The sequence below is a fragment of the Tribolium castaneum genome, chromosome 1, assembly GCF_031307605.1.
Source record: "Tribolium castaneum strain GA2 chromosome 1, icTriCast1.1, whole genome shotgun sequence".
Classification (NCBI taxonomy): Eukaryota; Metazoa; Arthropoda; class Insecta; order Coleoptera; family Tenebrionidae; genus Tribolium; species Tribolium castaneum.
In genome coordinates, this window is record NC_087394.1 from 31,613,224 (window position 1) to 31,636,710 (window position 23,487).

Below are 23,487 nucleotides of genomic sequence, written 5' to 3' on the forward strand. Positions count from 1 at the left end.
CGGGATCTCGTTATTTTGCATGTGAACTTTGACGTCTGTACATTATCCAGCTCTCGCAATTTGCAATTCTCATCAGGGAAATCGAACTATTGTCACGAATGTGGACATTCAATACGTCTGTCGTTAATCCCCACATTTCAAGTTGTAGAACGCGTTGAAATGCGGTTTTGCGAGAATTTCTCTCCATTTAAAAGCTGACAAAATACAAAAGTGTGATTGATGAATGGTTTTTATCATGTTAATGCGCCCATTTCCATCGGATTATCTAAATCAGGATGGATGCGACGTTGGACAGCAGCTATTAACCTCGCGTCCGCCGATTTATGGGAAACGCAACCGTTGTAACGTTTTAATACTACAAATTGTTACAATCACCCCAGAGAAAGTGACGTAAACCACTTGATTGATTCTACACTTTGTCCAACAGCGAGCTTCAATTATCGAAACTGAAACACATGGCCCGCTTCGCCTCATTACGCGCTAAACATTCAGGACGTAGCTGCTTGGAGATGAAAAATGTGCAATCTCTTAGTACCAGACACCACGTTCTTGTCTGACAAAAGCGAATTATTAAACAAACACCCACCAGGTCCGCCAAAGAAAGTCTTTGCCAAATGATGGAACAATTCGAGATAATCATCCCATTATCACTGATTCGAAAATAACGGTTTGTGAATTAAAATAGGCTACACCTACTCGAATTAAGCGAATTAATTCCAAGTCGTGTGTTTTTGGAAAAACTTTGAAGAGTGGATTAATTTGGGCTCGGACCCCTTGCTAGAAAAAAACTACGTCAAGTCGTAAATCCGGGGTCCATTTAATTATAGGAATGTGTATTGACCATTCATCATTCTAATTGAATTAAAACGACGAAAGAAGAGTGACGGTCACGTGCTAGTGGAAGATAAAGTATGTAAAACTACGAGAACCCAAACCTCCGTGGCACGTGCTCGAAACAATGGGGGAAGAAACAATTTAATCGTAAAGGTAGCAGGAAGACGATTTAACAGAATAATCAACTCGCTGCATTTACATTTGATTGATCACTTCATGCTGTGCCACGAAAATCCAACCCAAATCTCTTATCACACTTTGAATTAGCCCATTCCCTTTATCTCACGACATCTCAACTTGGCAGTGTCTTGAGACAACAAACAAGGAAAGTTTGGCTCCGGGGCGAGTGAAAACACAAGAAAACTCGGAAAATAAAGTAGTGGTGCGACCTCAATCAACACTTATGGAGGGTCATAACGTGCACCCCCTGAAGGCAAAAAAGCGTCTACAAACATCCATTTTCATCTATTCATAATTTACAAAAGGATAAATGCATCACTTCAATTTCCGGATGTATGGGATTGCCATAGACGCAATTTCCGGGCGGTAATTTATCGGTATTATATTGGCAACAGATACAGCAATATGGAGGCGAACAAATCAAACTGAAGCAGCAGGAAGACAAGTCGGTGCAGTTCAAAGGCATCATAAAATTGTTTACACTGTGGGAGTATAAAATTTTTCCGCGTACCGACTAGTCAAATTCGACAAACAGTTGAGATAAAAACGTCTGCTTAAAAGGTAGAACTTTCCTCGACGAGTGAAACTCTTTGAAACGCAGCGACGGAGTTAATCCTTTGACAAAAATTTAATCAAATTAAACGGACGTAGTTTGAAGTCAAATGAATTGATTTCGTGAAGAGACGAGGTATTTAACGAGAATTCTCATTAAGCGCAGTCCCCTAACACCGGGCGATTAACTGCCAAAACGCTCAATTTTGTTGAAAATTCAGTTCAGTTACCTGAACTTGTTGAGAGTTGTATCACGTGGAATGCGTGTCTTTTTTGCAAGGCAAAAGTTAAATAAAAGCACGTATCAAACACACCTCAATTAACAAACCTACTTTTTTCAAAACCCAACCGTAAAGGTGTGAGAGTCTGAATGATTCATACGAGCTTGTGGGTGGATAATGAAAATATGAAAGCCGCTCTATCGAAAAATATGGGGCTATGCAAAAATCAGCAAACAGAATTTTATTGTGGAAAGCTGCTCGTAAATTCTAACAAGAGAGTGTTTGCCAAGAAAAAAGTTTATATATTTGACCATGGCCTTGTGTAACGAGGAATACATTAGACAGATAGGTAGTAAACATTACGATTAGATAAGGGTTCTGAGGTCAAAAAATATAACACGGGAAAGAAGGAATGAATTAATGGAAAAATTGGTTCGCACTAAAATCTACAGTTTCCAATTTAATTCGAACGCTCTAATTGAATTATTTCAAACATTGAAAGAGAAAAAACAATCGATTTAATGAGAGTTTCGGGGCTTTAATGACGTATTTTGTCGTAATACTCTAAACAATGTACAGTCATAATACATATTTACCATTTGCAATTAATCAAACCCGTGAAACTACAATTAAGTATTTACTAGAAATGAACAATAGAGAACAATGACCGAGGAGAGTTGGCTTATCGTGGGCCAAAAATTTCCACAGTACCTACCTACCTTTAATAGAACAATGATTTTTTTATGCAAAAAAGTAATTAATAACTTCCTTAATGATCGAGAGATAGCGTGGAGTTGGGTAATAATAACAAGCCTACAAATTTCCACATGAAACAGCGATTTTTGGAATTAACATCACAATAAGCGCCTGATTCTCCAGATTTGAATTTCATCAAACCCTCGCAGACGCATCCCCTTAACAGGAAATAAGTATCAGTCATCAAAATGTTGAACGAACCATTCCTCAGTTTATAAGTGAAATGAGGAAGTTTCCTCGCCAAACATGAAGTTTTTCTATTGTTCCTCGAACTTAATCCAAGTTCTATGAATTGAATCCTGAAGAGTTGTCTTTTGTTAAAAACTAATAAAATACATAACTGACTCGTTACAGTAAGTGTCTATCCATCATACGAACGATGTGAGGATTTATTGATTAGGAAAACAATACAGCAAACTGTACTCCAGCAGTAAAGTTTCAAAGTGATGTAATAAAATATCTGACAAAAGAACCGTCAAGAAATCTCGGATTTAATTCGAATCGATCGGCAAGCTCCGAGAATCCTATTGGAAATGTCAGCCACAAGCACAAACATTGAAACAACAGATCCACTTTTCTGCCAAGTTTTTCTCCCCAGATCTTAATCGTTTTGCTCATTTCTCTTTTTATGCGCCGTAATTTACATAAAACGGCCGGTATGTGGTTATTGCTCCAAACGCCAGTTTCGTGAGGAATAAACTTTTCCAAGAGACCGCTTTATGGCGTTTGTCACGTCAAGAAATAAAAAATACAGGCCAACACTTTTCCCTGAGTCTTCACCCTCCGCTCTGAATCAAACAGTCTGCACCCCTAAGAGCAAATCCCCCAATGTGAGTCATCGATACCGCCTTCCAGTGCATCAACCCCAGAAGACGTAGCACAATGATTGCGAAAAATATACCGAATCCATCAAGTGCAAGAGGGATGGCCCTCGTTTTGTGGCGTTGTTAGCGTCTTCAAGATTGATCTCACGAGGGGCAAAAACTGATCATGCTTTATATCGACGGTTAAAATGATGATGTATTGCAGATTGAAGTTTTAATGAGGCAACAAACTCCGATACAAAGCTTTAATTAGAATTACCACACCCTCATTATGCCACCACATCTACGGTAAATATTTACATAGTTTTAATAGCCCGATGAGGGTCTGACAAATTAATAAAAACCGACTATATTGATCCAGCTTACGCACAGTTAGGCTTTGAAACTGAAAGTGATCAAACCTAATGCTTTATTAAATGCACAGGCGGAATTTCCTCCTGCGGGATAAAACAATGATGTTACAGCAGCAGGCAGGCGGAAAGTCGGGAGATGAGGTGGAAAGTGATTTGATTAACTGGTGATGGAGAGAAAAGCGTTTTTCGAAGAAATGCAAATTTTCCGCCCCACTTGGGGCACTTTTCCAAGTCTAGACTAAACAATTATTGCCCGAATGATTTACTTACGCGAGTGCCACTTGTAAATATTCCAGATTTATTGCCATAAACCGTGTAAACACCATTACCCGGGAAATTAGTTTAGTTCAAAGACAAGCAGAAAAAGTGATTATGGCGTCCGGGAGCAGAAGCCGGCCAATAAATAACCATCAAGTGTTTTAATGAATTTCTAATGAGTGGTACTTGTTGGGCGAATCCGCCAGACTATGAGCACTCGAAGGCTAAAGACCCGCCAATGCACCGATGCGGGGCCAAAGTTTACATACAAACGAACCGAACAAATTGAGAACAAGTAAACACATTTGATATTTATGACACGTTCGAGGCCGAAAGAATGACTGAGTTTGGTGGCATTTTATTTGGATAGTTTTACAGGATATATCGACTCGCATGATTGAAAAACCAGCCGATTTTGCAAGCAGATGCTTTTTGCAGCTGTGCAACAGGGTCGCTGGACAAGGTGTCAGATGCACAATCTGCACGTTTTAACAGATAAGCGAAAAGAAGTGGATAATCTCGAAGGAGAGCAAACGCAGCAATTCCAGGAAAAATGCAGCCAGACACCGAAATTTCAAAATGATCTTAGTAATGTTGAGTAATTTTTAAGTGCTAGTTTCTGGAAGTTTAGAAAATGGAAATCGGTAAGTAAATTGATTAGTAATATTTCTTTTTTATTTTTATAGCTTCTACTGTCCCGTCCGTTATCGCAAACATAAAATGTTGTTTTTATTTTTTACGTTGTTATTATTGTTGTATTGTTAAAGTTTTTAATAATTAAAACCTGTCTGAATAAATTTTTAGAGCTATTTTCACACAATTTTTTTTGTCCCGTCCGCCATGTGTAAACAAAAAGTAAATTAAGCAGAAATCGTTTGCCTTATTTTTCGGTTTTGTGGTTTCAAAAGTTTCTACAGCTCCCACCTTTTACTTCAAAAATAGTTGTAGTTAGTGCCTTTTAAATTACCAGAATTTTATAACGACTGTTCAAAGATACAAGTACGGGGTCTGTTTGTGTCCCGTCCGTCATGAGCTTGTATTTCTTTTTCCTGCTCGTATTTCAAATTTAAAAAATGTGGCTCTAATTTTAGATTGCAAACAATTTGACTGGTACTAAAATCTTATAAAGAAAAGTAAAAGAAGTAAGTAAACTGATTAGTAATATTTCTTTTTAAATTCTATAACTTTTGCTGTCCCGTCCGTTATCGCAAACATTTTTTGTTTTTATTTCTTGCGTTGTTATTATTGTTATATTGTTAAAGTCTTTAATAATTAAAACCTGTCTGAATATATTTCTAGAGATATTCTCACACAATTTTTTTGTCCCGTCCGTCATATGTAAACAAAAAGTAAATTAATCAGAATTCGTTTTACATTTTATTCTTCAGTTTTGTGGTTTCAAAAGTTTCTACAGCTTCCATCTTTCACTTCAAAAATAGTTGTTAGTGCCTTTTAAATTAACAGAATTTTATAACGACTGTTCAAAGATACAAGTATAGGGTCTTTTTGTGTCCCGTCCGTCATCAGCTTACATTTCTTTTTCCTGCTCGTATTTCAAATTTAAAAAATGTGGCTTCAATTTTAGATTGAAAATGATTTGACTGGTATTAAAATCTTATAAAGAAAAGTAAAAAAAGTAAGTAAACTGACTAGTAATATTTCTTTTTAAATTCTATAAGTTTTGCTGTCCTGTCCGTTATTGTAAACATAAAATGTTGTTTTTATTTCTCACGTTGTTAAACAAAAAACCAAAAATTTTAATTTCCACTGTCTAACTTTAAAATTGTTAAAGTCTTTAATAATTAAAACCTCTCTGAATAATTTTTTTAGAACTATTTTCACACACAATTTTTTTGTCCCGTCCGTCATGTGTAGACAAAAATAAATTAATCAGAATTTATTTTACATTGCCTTATTCTTCGGTTTTGTGCTTTCAAATGTTTCTACAGTTTCCACCTCTTATAGTTGTCCCGTCCGTCATCAGCTTGTATTTCTTTATCCTGCACGTATTCAAATTTAAAAATGTGGTTCTAATTTTAGATTGCAAACAATTTGACTGGTACTAAAATCTTATAAAAAAAATTCACTCCTTGTAATACTGTTCGTAAAAACTGAAAAAATTGTGTGTCCCGTCCGTCAAAATGGAATGGCTGAAACGTAAAAAAATCAACAGCTTCGTTAAACGAGGAACTTAATCATAAAATAACTTTCTCGACTGTGATTGAAAAATCGCTTTAAAATTATGTAATAATGAATTAACCTTTTCAGTTTAATTACGAAGTTAGAGACCATTCATCTTACAAATAGCTCTGAGCCGTACTTTGTAATTATGAACCGCATAAAATACCAATCAACGTAATCCCTAATACGCTGTTTTCCATTTTATTAAAGCTAAAGTATGAATAAACAACAAGAAAGTCGATTAAATGATAAAACTGAAATCTCCATTAAATATTATCACTTACCCACCTTAATACGACTATAAATAAAGAGATAACTTCGCTGAATAAACACAAATTGAGAAAATTGTTATGCAATGTTATCAATGTTATTTTGACGTTCTGTCTCAAATATTAGCTCGCCCCAGTAGTTAAAATTTATGAAGGCCTGACCTAAAAATGGCCCGAAAGTGCCAACAATTAGTATTCGGTGAAGGGCCCCGAATTTATTAGGTCAGACCAATGAAAGCTGAATTAAGCCAATCAGCAATTCATTGTGCAATTAGAGACCTGGAGAAAACACAACACCGACAAAGATACTTTGCTATCTTATCTCCAGCTTGCATAATACGAAACGGTTTACTATTCCGCACACAACAAGATTTCGATCGTGAACTTGGAATTATTTTACTTATCAATGATTCACGGCTAATTACATATTCAGAACAGCGGGAATTGCTGAGTGAGTCAGTCATGTGAACAGATTGTATTTTTATGGTGGCATCTTCAGTTTTATCAGTTTGGCGGTCGAGTCAAATTTCCGTTCTAGGGCGATAAAACTTTCTTGGACTTATCGAAAAATCAATTAAAATTTATTTATGTTTGAGTTGACACTTGATTGGCACTTTCAAGGAAAACGCGTCTACTTTACATTGTGTGTAAAGTCGGAAAAAGGCACAACAAGTGCAAAAACTCCAACACGTGTCTGTCATATCATATTATTTGCAGCAACGCCACATGTACTACTATAATTATCTTCTGTTCAGTTAATTAACTCCTGCTAAAGGTAGAGTACAACCGACGGGGCTAATGAGTTTTTAATCAGAGAATCACACCCGCTCAGCCACTAGGCCGTGATTCCTGAGCGACATACAAACAATCGCGTTTGTGTGGCGTCGACCCATTTCGGCAGTTGTTTCCTCGTTTACATTTAGCCACACTTTTGGCGGAAATTCGTGCGAAAGAAAAACATTTCCGTGGTTTAGATAAAAATATTAGTTGGCACTAAATTACAGAACTAACACTTTTCGCTGGGAATGTGGCCGTAGGAAGGTGTAAAAAGAGTGGACAATGAGGCTGTTTATCTAAACTTTTAGTGTCACCGGTGGTACCTCGCCCACGTGTTTGATGGTCAACCTGACAGCACAAAGGAGCGATTCAATTACGACGCTCCCTGCTATTCCTGCCGGTACTGCTATATAAGTAAATTGTGAATACCTTGTAAATCTCAAAATACAGATACTTGAATAATTTCCAGCTCCATAGAAGGGAAAACAAACGTTGCTCAATACCGATAAATAGATCTGCGGTGTGGATTTCATGACGCCAGCTAGAAAAAGTACCAAGCACATGGCGGCCATAATTAATTCAGTGAAATCGTCGAGTCACAAAGGAATTGAAAAAACAGCAACGACGCCAACATGGTCATACCGCTGGTACCGAACGTTATGAAATATCCGCAGGAAGTGAATCCGTAAATACTGTAATTTATCTGAAAGTAATATCAGAAGACATCTGCAATTTATTCAAGTCAGATATGCATCGCGCGTATTAACATACAGATGCTGTAACTAGGAAAAGATCTCGAGAGTAGTTAAGTGAGCTGATAATCCTTCAGGCATTTAAAAGATCGTAAAAAGAAGAATCCACGCAAAGCGCGCAATTATCGCAATTTAAATCCTGTTCAGCAAACAACACCATCTTTGAGCAATTTCGGAAAGGTCATTACACCGACCGGAACCGCGGCCGGCCCTCCAACTCCTTCAAATATTCATCAGCAGTAACTAGACTGCCCCAGCTTTTATCTACTTGTTCCACTGTTTAAATATGCAGCACGTGAAATGACAGCCCTATACAAGGATGCAACTCCATATTTGCTCTGTAAAGGACCGTCTGTGCGCAAAACTAACAATTCCATTCAATTGGAAACGCTTTTACCCTTCAGGACAATATCATAACGAATTTGAATGGCAATATTGTTTGCGGCAGGTTAATGACACCAATGTTATTGTAAAATTTCAAACGCTAACCCGAAATTTGAATGGGATGAGATTTCCGCCTACACCTTGCAACTCGCAGACGGCGAGGCTGGAATTAAAATTGAGATGCATCTCAACTTTGAAATAAAATGTTGATCAATCACACAAATAAATAATAAGCTCGTCGTGTCAGCACTCTCCTTTTTGCTCCCTCAAACAACAAACAAACCCACTAACGCCTTCCCGATAATAAAAACAAGTCCGTTATGATCACAGAAGCTCAAACCAAAAAAATGCCGTAAACACACACCTACGGCCCATTCGAGGTTAAATTTGTCCATTTCAAGGTTCGTTCAGCTCAGAGAATCGCAAAGTACGGACTGGGTATCAGATTGGAAAACTTTCAAATAAGAATGCAAGTGTGATAAGAGTTTTCTGACATTTTAGCGGATGGGAATGGCCTCCACATTTAAACAAATATTGAGATTGTGGTTTGCAGTCATGTAATAATAATAAATGATTAAATCAACGGAAAAAGTACAGTTTTAGTTGTGATAGCGTCCGGACGGAATAACTTTGACCTTTTGTAAATGATAATTTTATTATTTCAACGAATTTGGCATTTGCCAAAGTCGTGAATTTCTAACAAAAAGGTTATCTACCGCAAAATCGTATTTTTTATACATTGTTGTTAGGGTTAGGGGTCACAGTTCTACTATCAATGTGGAATTAATTAAAAACTTTATCAACAAAAAGTTTTCGAATTTGTAATTTCTGGCAAAGATAAGGAACCAGCAACTCATGATAAATATTGAATTTTTTAACATACATTAAAACCCGCCAAATCATCTAATTTATTTGGCACTAATTACTAAAGTAAAAAATAAATACACATAAAGACTCACTCAAATGATCATTATCTTCCATGATTGTGTATTTATGCAAAATTTAGACAATTTTTTGCAGTATTATTTATTCAAAATAATTTTATTTTGTATTAGAAAAACCCACAACATTCTTGAAAGCATTTATAATTGTACATCTAATTTACAAGTATGACTTGTCCCATGTCTTACCTATTAGGTTTATTAACTGCATCTACCTCACCTAAAGTTATTTGCTAACATAAATGAACTACAGTATTATATCACTTTTTTGTATTTTTTGATGCAGCTTTTAAAACTAATGATTTTGACTTTTATTGGTCGATTTTGCTTAGATTTTGAAATTCAAATTTTAATTAAAAAACACGCTTTTTTAAAAATGTATTACTGAAAAACTAGGATTCCTAGAAAATTGGGACTTTTACCACTTAAAAAAAGTTTTCAAACCTTAAGGATATATTTTTTTAACTCACTGTAATCAAGAAAATAAAAAATTAGGGTTTATTAAAAGTAGAATAACTTTTTTTTTATTTCTACATCTAAAAGAACTTCAAATTGTCTATCTAAAAACAGTAAAAGTGAAGTGTCTTTTGCTGATTCCTCAAAAGATACATACTTTAAACATCAATAAAATCATTAAAAATTATCTATTAATTATTGTTTCAGTAGTCAAAAAGTGAAATTTTCAGCTAATAATAACTTTAATAGCACCGTTAGGACATAATTCGTCATTTTTTACAATGAAATAATTTAAATTTTAATATTTATGGTGATTTAAATCCCCTTATAAATTGTCTCCTACTTTTGTAGGAATCTTCGTTTTTAAGCAACATATTTTTAAAAGAGCGTGTTTTTGTTAAAAATATTAAAATATTTCAAAAACTAAGCAAAATCGACCAACAAAAAAAATAGAGGGGGTTCCATTTAAAAAAACATACATCTGTATTGTAACTTATTTCGAAAACATCTGTATATTTAAAGATATTTTTTATCTACGGCTTAGGGAGAAAAAGTATTACTTTTCTAACATTTAAAGGTGAATAATATGGACTTGACCTATTCGTTGGAACACCCTGTATGATACTAAATCTAATTAATCGAAAATTCTTGAATCAGTTCACTGAATTTTGTACAATTAATCTTGTGAGGTGAAAAAATATTTTGAGGAATAATACAGAAAGAATATCTTTTTTACATTTTAAATGAAGGATTTTTAACCACAAACTACACATGTTTAAGTTTTGTGAATTTTAAACATGATGCTTATATAAAAACTAACACTAAACTATTTATACTATTGCGCAATTACGTCAACATAAATATAAAATATCGGTTAATTGTTTTGAACAATAGTTTACTCGAAAGTTAACTTCATTGACTCTTGGAGTTAAGTTAAAATAGTTAAACAATCAGAAATAGGTAAATTGTACAAAACATCCTTTTGGTAATTTGATAAAAGTGATAAAATATAAAAAGCTGAAGTGTAAATGAATCTGGCCAACCAAATATATTAACCAAAATAAACCAAAAAGGCATAAAATCACGAAAGATAAATAAAGCATTTTTACGTTTTCGACGTTGAAATCGCCAATAAAAATTACGCGAATATACGATTGTTGCGTTCATTATTGATAATTTTAATGCTTTTGTGGTTAAAAGCCTAATCTATCGCTGAAATTACTCTGCAATAGTTTTTATGCGTTTGTTTATTTACGTTTGCTCCCCTAGTTATTGATATTATTGACACCATATTATAATGAATGAATTGTTTCATATCTAATCAACTCAAGGTTTGCTCTGTCTAATCTCAAACTAGAAAAGCGTCTCGTACTCCATTCATAATGCCACATAGGCAGAGCCCCTTATCATGTGTGTATTCATTATCCCGAAGACGCGTAATCGTTTAATTATTGTTTGTCGTTAATTACGTTGTTGAGATTCCTGGCATGCAAATTTAATTGAAATAATAATTTTGGCCTCCAAATGTGAGGAAGAACCAGCCACTCGATATAAAATCGTCTTTAGATTACTCATCGTGGGAAAAATGACTAAAATCTGGAAGTTAAAACACATGTTCCAGATGTGTTAGAATTCGTCTTTTTCACAAAATAATGTCAAGGCGATTAAATATAAAGTCAAGGTTTGTATAACAATATTTCGGAGCGACATTTATTTCGTATAATTAAAAATAAGTAACAATATAATCTGTATCTTGTAATTAAGATAAGTCGAGCACAGATTATTATCACGTGGTGTAATAATAACAACAAAGTACAGGTATTCAAGGAATGCAAAATATTCATCTCCGTGGGATTTTCCTCAAATAATAACAATAGCTCTGCAGGATAATAAAGTTTAAATGTCTCACCTCAAACACAAGGCGGCAAAACTTTGATGTTTGTTTTTATTTTCGTACTTTTTGGTTGGCAACAGTGCACAATTTGAGCACCAAACCGCGAAATTTATTGTCCCACTGTTCCACTTAATTTTCGCATAATAAGTGAAAACGTGTTCGCCAAACGTAACGATTTATTCCATCGGAATTTCAAGCCCTTCAAGTGGCAAAAACCTAACCTAAGTTGAAACAGGTACAGGTAGTTCAGCGTGCGTCTCAACATTTTATTTGCTTATAAACCTGCTCGTACGAGACGAGAATTCCGCCACTAAACACACAATACTGGACCGAACAAGACTTTCTCCTTGCCTGTTCCGTGTTCGATTAAAAATTACCAAAAAAAAAACCCAATCGTGACTTGCTTCTTGCAAAAAAAATGAAAAATACCTTAGGATTTGCGCCGCTCTTGAAGCACAATTACCACAAACCGAACGTCCCAATCATAGTCAACACAGGTCAAACAAACGAACACAACACAATTGTTTCGTGACTACTGAGCGGGAAAATACAAAATCGCGTCGATTTTTTCGCCAAAAAACGCAAAAATTGCGCTTTGGTGGTCATATGTTGTTTACAAACATAGAAGAACGGAACACTACGTGCGTACGTTCCGACAGACACCGTGAAACTGACGGAATGAGTCATTTTGTACAGTCGCCGCCATTGCGATTGTACAGACGCGGCCTGCGCTGATGGAGTCGGAGAGGGATTTTCTTTTTGAATCATTTTGTGACCGTTGCGAATTTGGGAAGGAAATTATTGGGTGACTTACCCTTGATTTTGGTGTGTGTTTCAGGCCGATGGCGGGCTGGCTCCTGTTACTCTAAAAGAGAGGAAAATCGAATTAGTTTCGAAGGATACATGTCTTATGATTAATGTTCCAGCTTCGAAATTGTAAAATACGGTCGGAACTAATAGCTCTAACTTATAGTGTGCGCTTGAATACAGACATTAATTAATGAGTGAAATATGAAGCTTGGAAAAAGTTGAGGGTGGAGGAAACGGAAGGCCGGGATTTAAAGTGTTTGCCGCAGAAAAGGACGCTCTTATTATTACAGAATTAAATTAAAATGGATAACCTCCTATTGTGAGGAGCTGGAGAATTTAATTGGAATGGTCACAAAATGAGAAAGTGATTAATCGCATTACATTTAAACAATTAATCAAAATACTATAATAGCTATTACTACTATATGTATATTTCTGTTAACATCATAGAAATAGGTATTTAGTACGTCATTAGCTACGACAATTAAAGGTGAGATAAGTGTAAAGATGACAAGTTATCGATAAGAAATGAGACTACGATAGAGAAATAAATAAATAAACAAAATATTAACGCCTTATGTAACACTTGATAAAGGAAGATTAAGAAAAAAATCATAGTTCTGGAGTGTTTTTAAATTTTCTCTTCCATCCTTTATAGTGTAACAACATTATTCGCTTAGTTCCTGTATTAACAAAGTTACAAAAATAAAAGGTGTCAAAGTAACAACAGAAAATTTAACCCATTCCATCACTGGTGAGAAATACGAGGACAATTCGGAAAAAACCCTCTTAGCTGCATAATCATATCTGCTGATGCAAACTGTGTAGTCTTGTGAGATAGGTATCGAAGAAAAAGTGTTACAACAAAAAAATAGACCAAAATATATGCTAAAAGAAACATACAGAAATAGGATACTATATTCTACAGAAAAAAAAATTATAAGACTACCCTTATGCAGAAAAAGAAAAATGCAAATACAAAGAACAAGAGTCTTAGTTCTGAACAAAAACCAGAAAAAATATAAGAAATAATAAAGAGCTTAATAATAAAAATAATCAATTGGTAGACTGTGGAGGATAACATGAAGAACAAAGAACAGAGACGAAAGAATGAAACAGGAAGAATTACAAGACATTAATACAAGAGAAAAAAACATAAACCATAAAATGAAAGGGTTAGATGAATAAAACATAGCAAAAGTTAAAAGAAAGTTCTAATTACAAAAAGAAAATTTTGGAGAGAAGAAGTCAACAAACAAGAAAAATAAAGAAGGAAAATAAATATATAGACTGATCCAGAAAACTCAGCCTGTTGGCAATAGATGTAAAAGTACCTATTTTTGTTCGTAATTTGCAACACTGTAACCGGATTCGGTTTTTTGACAATTAATTAACGTACAACCCCACAAGATTGTTGAATTTTTGTTAACTGGATTGTCATTGGTGCCCCTTAAAATTTAAATTAAGCAACAGACACAGTAATTCTAGGTCAGTCTGTAGTTAGAATTAAAACACAGAGAGAACGAAAAAAAAAACAAAAATTTTTTGAAATAATACATATTTTTTTGATAATTTCACAATGTGTATAAAATACTGTTCCCAAAATTTAATTTAACAAAATATTCATCTTTGCTTCTTACCATCCTAAACATGAAATTTGATATTTAACAACTAGCGTTGGAGAAGCAAGTATTAATTCAGATAATAATTGTTATATATAATATAAGTTCCACAACAAATCTTACTACTTTAAAATGTTTAAATAGTATTCAGCTGAAATCATATAAGATCGTTCTTGAGAGTTAATTTATTAAACGAAAAGAAACTGCATTAATACATTATGGAAAGAAATATTATTGCTGTTTATTTATTAAATATATATTTGTGATTTTATTGGGTAGAGAAAAAAAATCCAGATTCAGTTGCTGCTAGATTTACAGTGGGATCAACTTTTTGCGTCTTTTGAAAAAAAAAATAGACGATTTTCATCTGAAAGCACCTTTAGTTTTCAAATAGTCTTTTTATTCACATCCGTATGGATGTTATAAATAGTATTTTGTGAGTAGGAATGTCTTTGCAATAATAATATGCCCTATATGTTTCTACTTTTTGTAAAAATAGCTCAGTGCTGTATTTTTATTTTTTTATGTTGCTTCCCCGATGCGTTAATAGCTGAGTGTCTGATGTAATGTTGGTGAAAATGAAAATAACAATTCATTTCCATTTCCTACACAATAAGACCAAATACCCTAGCATATTTTTTGACTTTTTTCTTAAGGTGTACAACAACAAAGGCTTAATATCTTTTGTCGTATTTTTCCAAATGCCTTTGTATTTTTTTAAATCATCAACATTTTTATTTTTACCTACTAGAACCTTGACCTGACGAAGGTTGTAATTTTTGCAAATACCTACTGCTGCCACCCGGCATTATGGAAATACAGTTCAATGAACAATGATACATAGTTGGAAATAGAACATTTCGCTTACATATTAGCGAATTTAATTTAATGTCATGGAGTGATCAAAGACAGTTCTAACCGGGTAAGCACCTATGCTCTAAATAATATAATTAATGGCCGCACGATATAATTTAAGACTGGCTTTATTACCAGTTATAGAAAATGCTCTATAATAACACTAAACCTAAACTGCTTGTTCAAGGTATAACTAAGAGCTATAAAACTTTACAGGTGGAGCAAAATGGGTATGGAAAATTGCAAAATAAAAGTAAGGAAGTTGTTCAGATTGCCGATAAAAACAAAAATTGATTCACTTTCACTTTATCGATCATGTAAGATATTTTTTGCACGACTTAGCAAACTGTATAAACAAGGATAAGCGTCAAATATGACCCACTTTTGATTTTACAACATTGTGGATGGATCAATCAGAGCTGACTGATTTTTCTTCACTATTTATTTTATTTAGCTGTCATCCAAAATTTCAAAAACGTAAAAATAAAGCTGTGAGTTACGACTATAATTTGGTAAAATAATTAATATTTACCCAAGTGCGGGTTTAATTTAAGCTGGAATAAAAAAGTAAAAACACATCTTTTAGCGTGCAGCTAATAAGGCACAGATAACTTCATTAAGGACCGGCTCTCAAAAGATTTCATTTTTCAACAGAAATTAAACATAAACAAGACAAAAGAATTTAATTAAAATTCTGGACGTGGAGAAGGTAAAATTTAAACTTAATAGCAAATGAAAGAGCAGAATGTTAACGAGTCAAGGGGTCATCGAAGGATTTTAATCCGTTCCATCAGTGTCATATGACTTGGTTTAGTGCCAATGAGTCAATACAAAACAGATGGGCGATGTGTTAAAATATTAGATGGTGCCAGACACTCAAAGAACACGGATAAAGTTTCCCAACATGTAGGTCAGGTTTGCTTTTTCATTGTTTCGATTGTTTCAAACACACGTGCACTAAATTATCTGATGCAACTTTAACAAATAATGTATCTATTTTAGAAGTATTTATTTTCCTATGGTATGTAAAATCAAAGTGTTAATTATCTGTTAAAAGATACCAGGCCTGGAGAAAGATGAAAGAAGGATGATTTCTGCGACAAGTCTTGTGCCCACCTTTGAAGTTGTAAAATATGCAAATACTCAGGTAACTTTTTCTTATAACTGTTGGTTTAGCAGATTTACAACACTTTTTGAACTAAAACTGGATTTTCCCTGACGATATTTACTTCCAAGAACTACCATCTTTACAAATTGAAATTCGCTGTAGACAGTTTATATACACAAATAAATTTTGCAGGAACACTAAAAAACTTGTTCTCATTCAATTTAGATTCAAATTAATTAAAAGGAAGTAGCTCTAATGAAGCCACAGATTTTAATTTTTCTTAGATTAAATTGACATTAAAAACGTTCTAAAATTTTCTAACAAGAGCGATGCAATTTAGATTACGTGATCATAATATTATTAGACACAGACAATAACAACGTTAAACATCGCCAAAAAATTATAAATTAGTTTACTGGCAGAGAATCATTAGAAAACGGATGCGATACGTGATATTGTTCTAAGTAAATACAAAAATAGAAAACCATATTTCTGATTAAATCTAGGTCAGGATTGTTTACTGTTTTGAAACTAAGATCAATAATGCATTTGGCTAGATTTTTTTAATAGTGATTCAACCGAAGAAATGTAAGTTTCCTTAAAAACCCAATCTTTACTCTCTTTTTACTGCTGGAAAAGAAAGAAAGGTTCCAGCAAACTATAAATATTTCAACTTGACCAAAGAACTATATATATTTTTTATGTCAAATTTATGTTTATCTCCATTTAGTTACGAAGATCTGAAAATTGTATGCCTCTTTTTATATGAATTTTATTACTGCCTTGGGGTCAAGTCAGGTTTGTCTAGTCCCTTCACTAAGGACAAATTACAATTTATGACTTGAAAAGGCGGTTTACCGCCTCGGTGTGTTCGTAGGTAAAATGTTTTGTTCACCAACATACCACAAAGTCTAGCCGGAATCTCATAACTCAAAAAATATAATAGTAGCACATTTTTAAAACGCACTTAATTGACTAAATATTTGCCAATTAAAAATAGATTTCGCAAGCGGAATATTTCCATAATTACGAAAAGCATATCCAGTGGTGTTAGGATTACAATTTTCAGGATTAATTTAACGAAAAAAGCTTGACGGATTATCGTAGTTAGTTTCAGCCTCTTCAATTAACTTTTGTGGATGTTTTATCTAACTTTTAACCCATCTGACGCCACTTGAGTCTTAAAACGAGCAAACGTTTTATTTATAGTCGTCATTTCTACTACAATTTTCCCGATTGACCCACTTTAGCCAGGAAATAAATCCAATGCGAAATAAGTCACAAAATAAATTCGCTCATCCACAAAATTAAATTCAAAAAACAAGCTTGCAAAACGAAACTTGCTACGGTTTGGTGCAGTATTTGGGACAGGAATTTAAAATTAATCTGTTTTTTACACTACTATGAGAAATCTTTTATAGATCAAAGGGTCATCAAGGATTTAAAACCCACTTTTATAAGCTATTTTACGACCAATACAGAACGGAAATATGACATTAAATGATTGAAAACTGTAAACAAACTGTAATATAGGTCACGATCATTATTTTGACTATAAATTAATTTGTTTAAAATGCACCGTTGTACCGTTATCCTTTTCTATTAGAGGATAATTAGCTAAATTCCTAAACAGGAATGTGTAAATTTCAAATAAATTAGCACGGTTTTGTCCGTGAGATGTAAACACGTAAAATAAACAACAGGACAAGATTTTAATTTTTTTATTGCTGTCGCTAATATCGCATCAATTTTTCTGCTGATTGCAGAATAAAAATTTCTATGTAAAATGTATAGAACGTATCTCACCTAAGACTTTCGAACGTAATATCAGTTAGTTGTCAACCGATTATTATGAAATTTTTCATTTAGGAGCAAAAAAATTACTTCAAGTTAAAAAACTTAACTCTACAATACGTTTCTTTTATTCAAAATTAAGCCAAATTACCACTGGATCATTAAACCCCGAAAAATAGATGGCCACACAAAAAATTAGCCAAGGAAAAAATTTTTGAAAGTATTTGAGCAGTCACCTTTGAAGCATTGCTAAGCAGCATTTTGTGCACCCCTGAAAAACCCGTCAAAAGTGTGCGCGCTGTTAGAAAAGCAAAATTGTATTAATTTGGTGAAATTACTTTAACAACAAACAACAATGGCTGAAATTTCTGTGTTGTTGTAAAAGGAAACAATATTCGCCTATGAAAAATGACTTCTTGTAAAATATTATTCATAAAATTTTAAGTTAAAAAAATCGGCAATAATTTGAAGACACAGGAAGCGTACGTAAACTGAACTGAGTGAGGCTAGCTGTTTTCGAAATATTTCCAAACTACTAAACGTCCAAGTGTCTAGAATTTTTCAGTTGTTCAGTTTTTTAGTGTTTTTTGAAAAAATTTAAGCATCCAACACAACAAGTGAGTCAAAAATATTGTTTTTAACTTTGTAAGGGTGAGGAATAAATGTCAGTTGTCACTTACGTGACATTTTTGTGCAAGTAGGGGTGACCAAAATTCAGTAGTGGTGCGCACCTGTTTCATAGAGATCTACGATTTTGCATCTGTACCCACGTTTAACAAGTTTTTTTTCATGCAAAACAAACGTCTTTCAAGAATGAGTTTTTTCTTACAGCACTTTTTATTGACGATGAATTTTTTAAATGATTACATTACATTACATTTTGACGACTTGAGTTCTTACATTAATGGGGTTTTAATCTTTATCTTCTAAAATATCTGCATTTTAAATTTCATAAAAATCCGTTGACAAATATCTGAGATATCAGGCCCGACAGTTTTAGGTCAGACACCCTGTATATGTGTGACGCCGTTCAAAACCAAACAAACACAAACCTCGCTCCATTTTCGGTTTTGCGGCAATCGCAGTTCGATGCTTTGTATCTCCTGGATTTGTTTAACAGTTTGTTGCAAATCCGCTTGCAACTTCTGCTGCATCTGCTTCTGCACCATCATTTTCTGCTCCACGTCCTGGCTGCTAGACTCGCCGTCAAGCAGACAATTCTGCCCTTTCCTGATGACCTTGTCCTTCTCCAGCCGCTGGGACAGCAGCTCCTCCAGCTTCCTGGTGGACTGCTGGAACTGGCTCTGCGATATGATTTGTGGTATGGGCCTCGCTTTGGTGTCGTCAGTCTTTTGCACTGCGCTGAATTTGGCGATCTGCTGGCGGAAGGAGTCGTCGGGCCTGTGCTGGAGGAGTTTCTGTTCAGTCTGCGGCAAAAACTGCGCTAAGGCTTGTGCGTTGGCCACGAAGGTTTGTTTGTTGTGGGCGAAGGGGGCGAGGTGGTCGGGCTGGGAGGCCTTCCGCTGGTGGCCGAAGGCCTTGTCGGCGAGGAACTCCGGCTGCGAGGCCTTGCGCTGGTGGCAGGGGACCTGGGGCTCGGCCTTGACGAGGTCCAGCTGGATGAAGTCCTTGAAGCCGCCGGAGTCGGACGAGTTGGAGTCGAGGGAGTCGATTTTAGTCATGGTTTTGCCGTTGAGCTCTTTTTTGTTTACGTTGATTATACCGCAGCAGTCGGTCGTTACGTTGGATAAGATACTGCAGCAGACGGTGCTGGGGGAGTTGGGGGCTTTCTGGGTCACCTCTTCGATTTTCTTATAGGCTTCGAAGCTAGTGCTAATATAGGGGTTTTTACAGCGCCGAACATACAATGTTTAAGGTGCTTTGTTCAATTTTTAAAAAGTCCAAGCTAATCCATTGTTAACGTTTAATATTTAAAGCAAAAAAAAATAAATAAAAAAAACATATTGCAATGAAGAGAAGACAAGATCAACAACTAATTGAAAAAATATACGCTTATGATTAGTTACTGGTTGGTATGCCAAGTGAATTAAATAAAGGCTTTTTTTATTTTATTATTGATTATTATTATTATTTTATTATTTTTAAAATACACCCTACAATCTGCAATGGATTAATAAGACCTTTTAAGTTTAAACTTTACGGATACCCAAATACTAGGTGTAAATAAAACGTCCCTATTGTGATTAATTTCATTCGATTAACAATGAGTACAAGACAAACAAAAAAATTACAGACAGACAGAGCATTAAAATTTTTAATAAGAAAATATAGATAATGCAAAAAATATGGAAAATGAAAAAATATACAATTTTACTCATCGTACGTTACAAATACAATGTATTCAAGAATGAAAAATCGAAAGAATACACAAAAAAAATCATGAAAATATAAAACCCAAATCAAGAAAAACCCTCCACTTGAAATAACTTTACTTTACTTTACTCTGAAAATTGCAAAAAATGACTAAAACGGCAATCATTGATTTGACAGACATGACGTACTTACTACAAGAGTCATTTGAATGGAATTTGAATTCCATTGGCGACTTGATGAGCAACCATTTTTGAACACATTGTACAAAAAAAAAGTGTAACGTTTAAAGTTATTGTAGAGAATTAAATCTTCTCCAAAAAAGTCCGCCAGACCACCAATTTTTATTCTTATATTTTTTTATATCTTTAACCGTATTCGGAGTAAGTTTTTCCTGTTTGCTGTGAAAATTTCAGTCGGCAGTTTTTCTGAGCTTACTAAGAATTTGATGCTCAAATATATTCTTACTTTCTTTCCAAGCAACTAGTGAACTAAATAAATACATTTAAATTAATTTAAAACAATTTGAACCTAAAACGTCTTTATTTTTATTCCATCGCACAATTTTTTTGGGTATTTTGTTTACTTGTTTCGTCTTCTAGTATTTAGGTCTCCGTGGTTGAACTACGATTATACTGGGAACGATTAAAGAGGGTAAGAATGATTCTATGCAAAAATTTTTAAGAAAAATAATAAAGAAACTGTGCTCATGAATTAGATGTTTAAATTTTATAAAAATAAAAAATTCATTAGTTTCATTTCCTATGAGAAAGTTCGAACTGCATAATTTTTTTTTATCTGTATCTCAAAAACTAGTCAACACAATAATATCCTCGTTTGTTGTTAAATACTTTACTCTTTCTTTATGCATGTGATTCTTTTATAGAATTTATAATAAATCTTAATTGATTAATAAGAAGTTGCTTTTTTTATTGTAAAGTACATAATATCTAAGGAAGTCCTAAAAGAAACGAGGTTTAACTGTTTTAGACAAAAATAATAATATTGTTACTCTAAAAAAATCGTATTTTTGTATTTTTGTGTCGAAATGTCGAATTAAAATTTGATTGCATTTAAATTATACTGTAAACCGGCTCTAAAGCTTCTGAAAAGGTGGTATAATACCCAGAATGAGCTGTAGAATTCACTGGAACAAACAAACTAGAACAGTTTTAACTAGAATCTATGAACAATGATCAGAGAAGTAAATTGGTGTCGATAAAATCACCAAATCCCCAATAGTTTCTAAGTTACGATTTTTTTTTGCATTTTATCAATTAATAATTTTGTTTGTAATTTTCTCGAAAACTATTAATCGGAGAACGATGCTCTTTTTTTTAAAAGATATATAATTAAAAGAGCTTTTCATCGATAATAAACTTAATGGGGTTATATGTAATAGTTTCAGAGTTATTCCCAGATAAATGTCCCGGGTACCGAAAATCGGCTAAAATCTCGCAAAAATTGGAAAAATCATTGTTTAAAAAATCCAACTTATTACCTTTCATTGTATTTTTTACAACTCAAAAGGGTTCTAAATGTATAAAAAAGTCCATAAAACTCTGCCGTAGTGAGTTTATTATTTTTTTTATTTTTGTGAAGGTAAGTGTCTCGAACCAGTAAAACTTTGGTCAAAAATTTTCAAAATTTAGATCTCGTGTAAAGTTATTATAATAAGTATAATACTACGTGAGTATATAAGAACAATAATAGTATAATAAGCTCCATAGTTTCCGAAAAAAACTGAAAAAAGTCGCAATTTTCATTTTTGAAATTTTTACGCGGCGATTACGGCGAAACTATAAGACTGAGAGGAAAACGGTTTGTTCCACTGTAAAGAGCACATCAAAATTTATCAAACAGGATGGTTTTCATTTAATTTTTTTTTTAATGTTGAATTATTGACGACAAATTTCCAGTTATGAATTTTTGTTTATTTGACCAACTTACAATTTTCTATCTTATTAGAAATAGATTGATGATTAAAAGAGCTTTCCAACGATAATACACTTCATAGAATTATCTCTAATAGTTCCGAGTTACGGTCCGATAAATGTTCCAGCTACTGGAAATCTACCAAAATCTAGACAAAAATTGGAAAAATCGAACATTAAAAAAATCATTAAAAGTTGTTATTTATTAGAAATCATTGAAAAAAAAATTAAAGTATTAATTTCAAGTAAATAAATAATTTGAATGTCAAGTTTTCTAAAAAATAAAATTTTTCACTCCGTTAAAACTCTCAACAAATATTTAAATGCAATAATAATAACTGACCTGTAAGGTAGTGACTTAATATAAGAACAACACCTAATTGTACGAGTAAAAAACAATTTGTTTATTATTTTTCTTATAAAAATTCAATTCAAATTCCTCGATTAAGCAGTTCCCCCTTAAACATTCCCAAGTTCATCGGTCTATTTGCATTGTATGTTCGGCGACATAAAAAACTCACTGTGTATCACATTTTTCGCTAATGTAAGTGGCTGAATACTCGTCATACTTGACGTTCGTTTCAACGCTGGCACTTTTCGGATGCAGACTTTGTGAAGTCCGTGTGGAAAAAACCTCCCTTTTTTCGGTTTGCGACAAAGATCGGCTCACCTCCTTGGGGATTTCTTTGGGCTTGTGTTCGGACAGCGATGCTCTTCTCGAGTCGCTCACCAAACACCGCTCGTTGCCCTTAACAACCCTTTGGCCCCGGACATTCACAGGTGGCACAATTTTGGGCTTCGACGGAATTGACGGCTTAGGTCCGATTATTTTTGGTTTCTCGGGCTTGCTGCACTCTTGCATTTTAATCACTTAGGCGCACATTTTTATTCTACACTTGATTACATTTTAGGCACTTTGTTGATGGGGTTTGGCGGAAAGTCGTTTTGCTTTATTTACTAAATAAAATCTCGCGTCAGTTTTACCACACTAACAAACACACGTTGCAATGTTGGGGTTGACTCCCTTACGAGCAAGGTTGGATAAGACGACGCTTGGCGGCGCATAGCGTCGCGTTCGATAAGCTTATCACGGGGATGAACAGGTTAGCTCATTACCGCTCCAAACACAAAATAACAATCAATTTTATACGTTGCTACAAAAACAACCATTAATCATATTAGAGAAATGGGATTTTGCCGCTTATTAAAGTTCATTGACACCGCTCAAATTATTCTATTGTTGACTACCCTTCAGCGGCACCCCAACTATTCGGTGTCTAGCACAATAAGTTACACAAGGCATACAAAGGGTAACGAACACCCATTTTTGATACTTGCGACTTTGTCGCTCCAATTACTTCGCCCCGAAGTTAACCCTTCAACCAATTAAGTAAATAAATA

The 23,487-nt window shown here is 34.1% G+C and overlaps 1 protein-coding gene across 5 annotated transcripts in view; it reads right to left on the reverse strand.

Annotated features, from left to right (window-relative positions):
- LOC658190 (ras-GEF domain-containing family member 1B) overlaps window positions 1–23,114 on the reverse strand; it is a 44,008-nt gene extending 20,894 nt beyond the window's left edge. For 3 of the 5 annotated variants that reach the window (XM_008192648.3, XM_015978025.2, XM_008192647.3), the window contains exon 1: window positions 12,062–12,313. Coding sequence is in view for 2 of the 5 variants with exons in the window: in XM_015978024.2 (XP_015833510.1) it covers window positions 12,447–12,497; window positions 18,874–19,654; window positions 22,608–22,948 (1,173 nt within the window). In the remaining 3 variants the exon portion in view is untranslated. Of the gene's footprint in view, window positions 1–12,061; window positions 12,314–12,446; window positions 12,498–18,873; window positions 19,655–22,607 lie in introns of those variants that run through there. The other 2 variants (XM_015978024.2, XM_015978023.2) reach the window with 2 other exon arrangements.
- Between the last annotated feature and the right edge of the window lie 373 nt (window positions 23,115–23,487).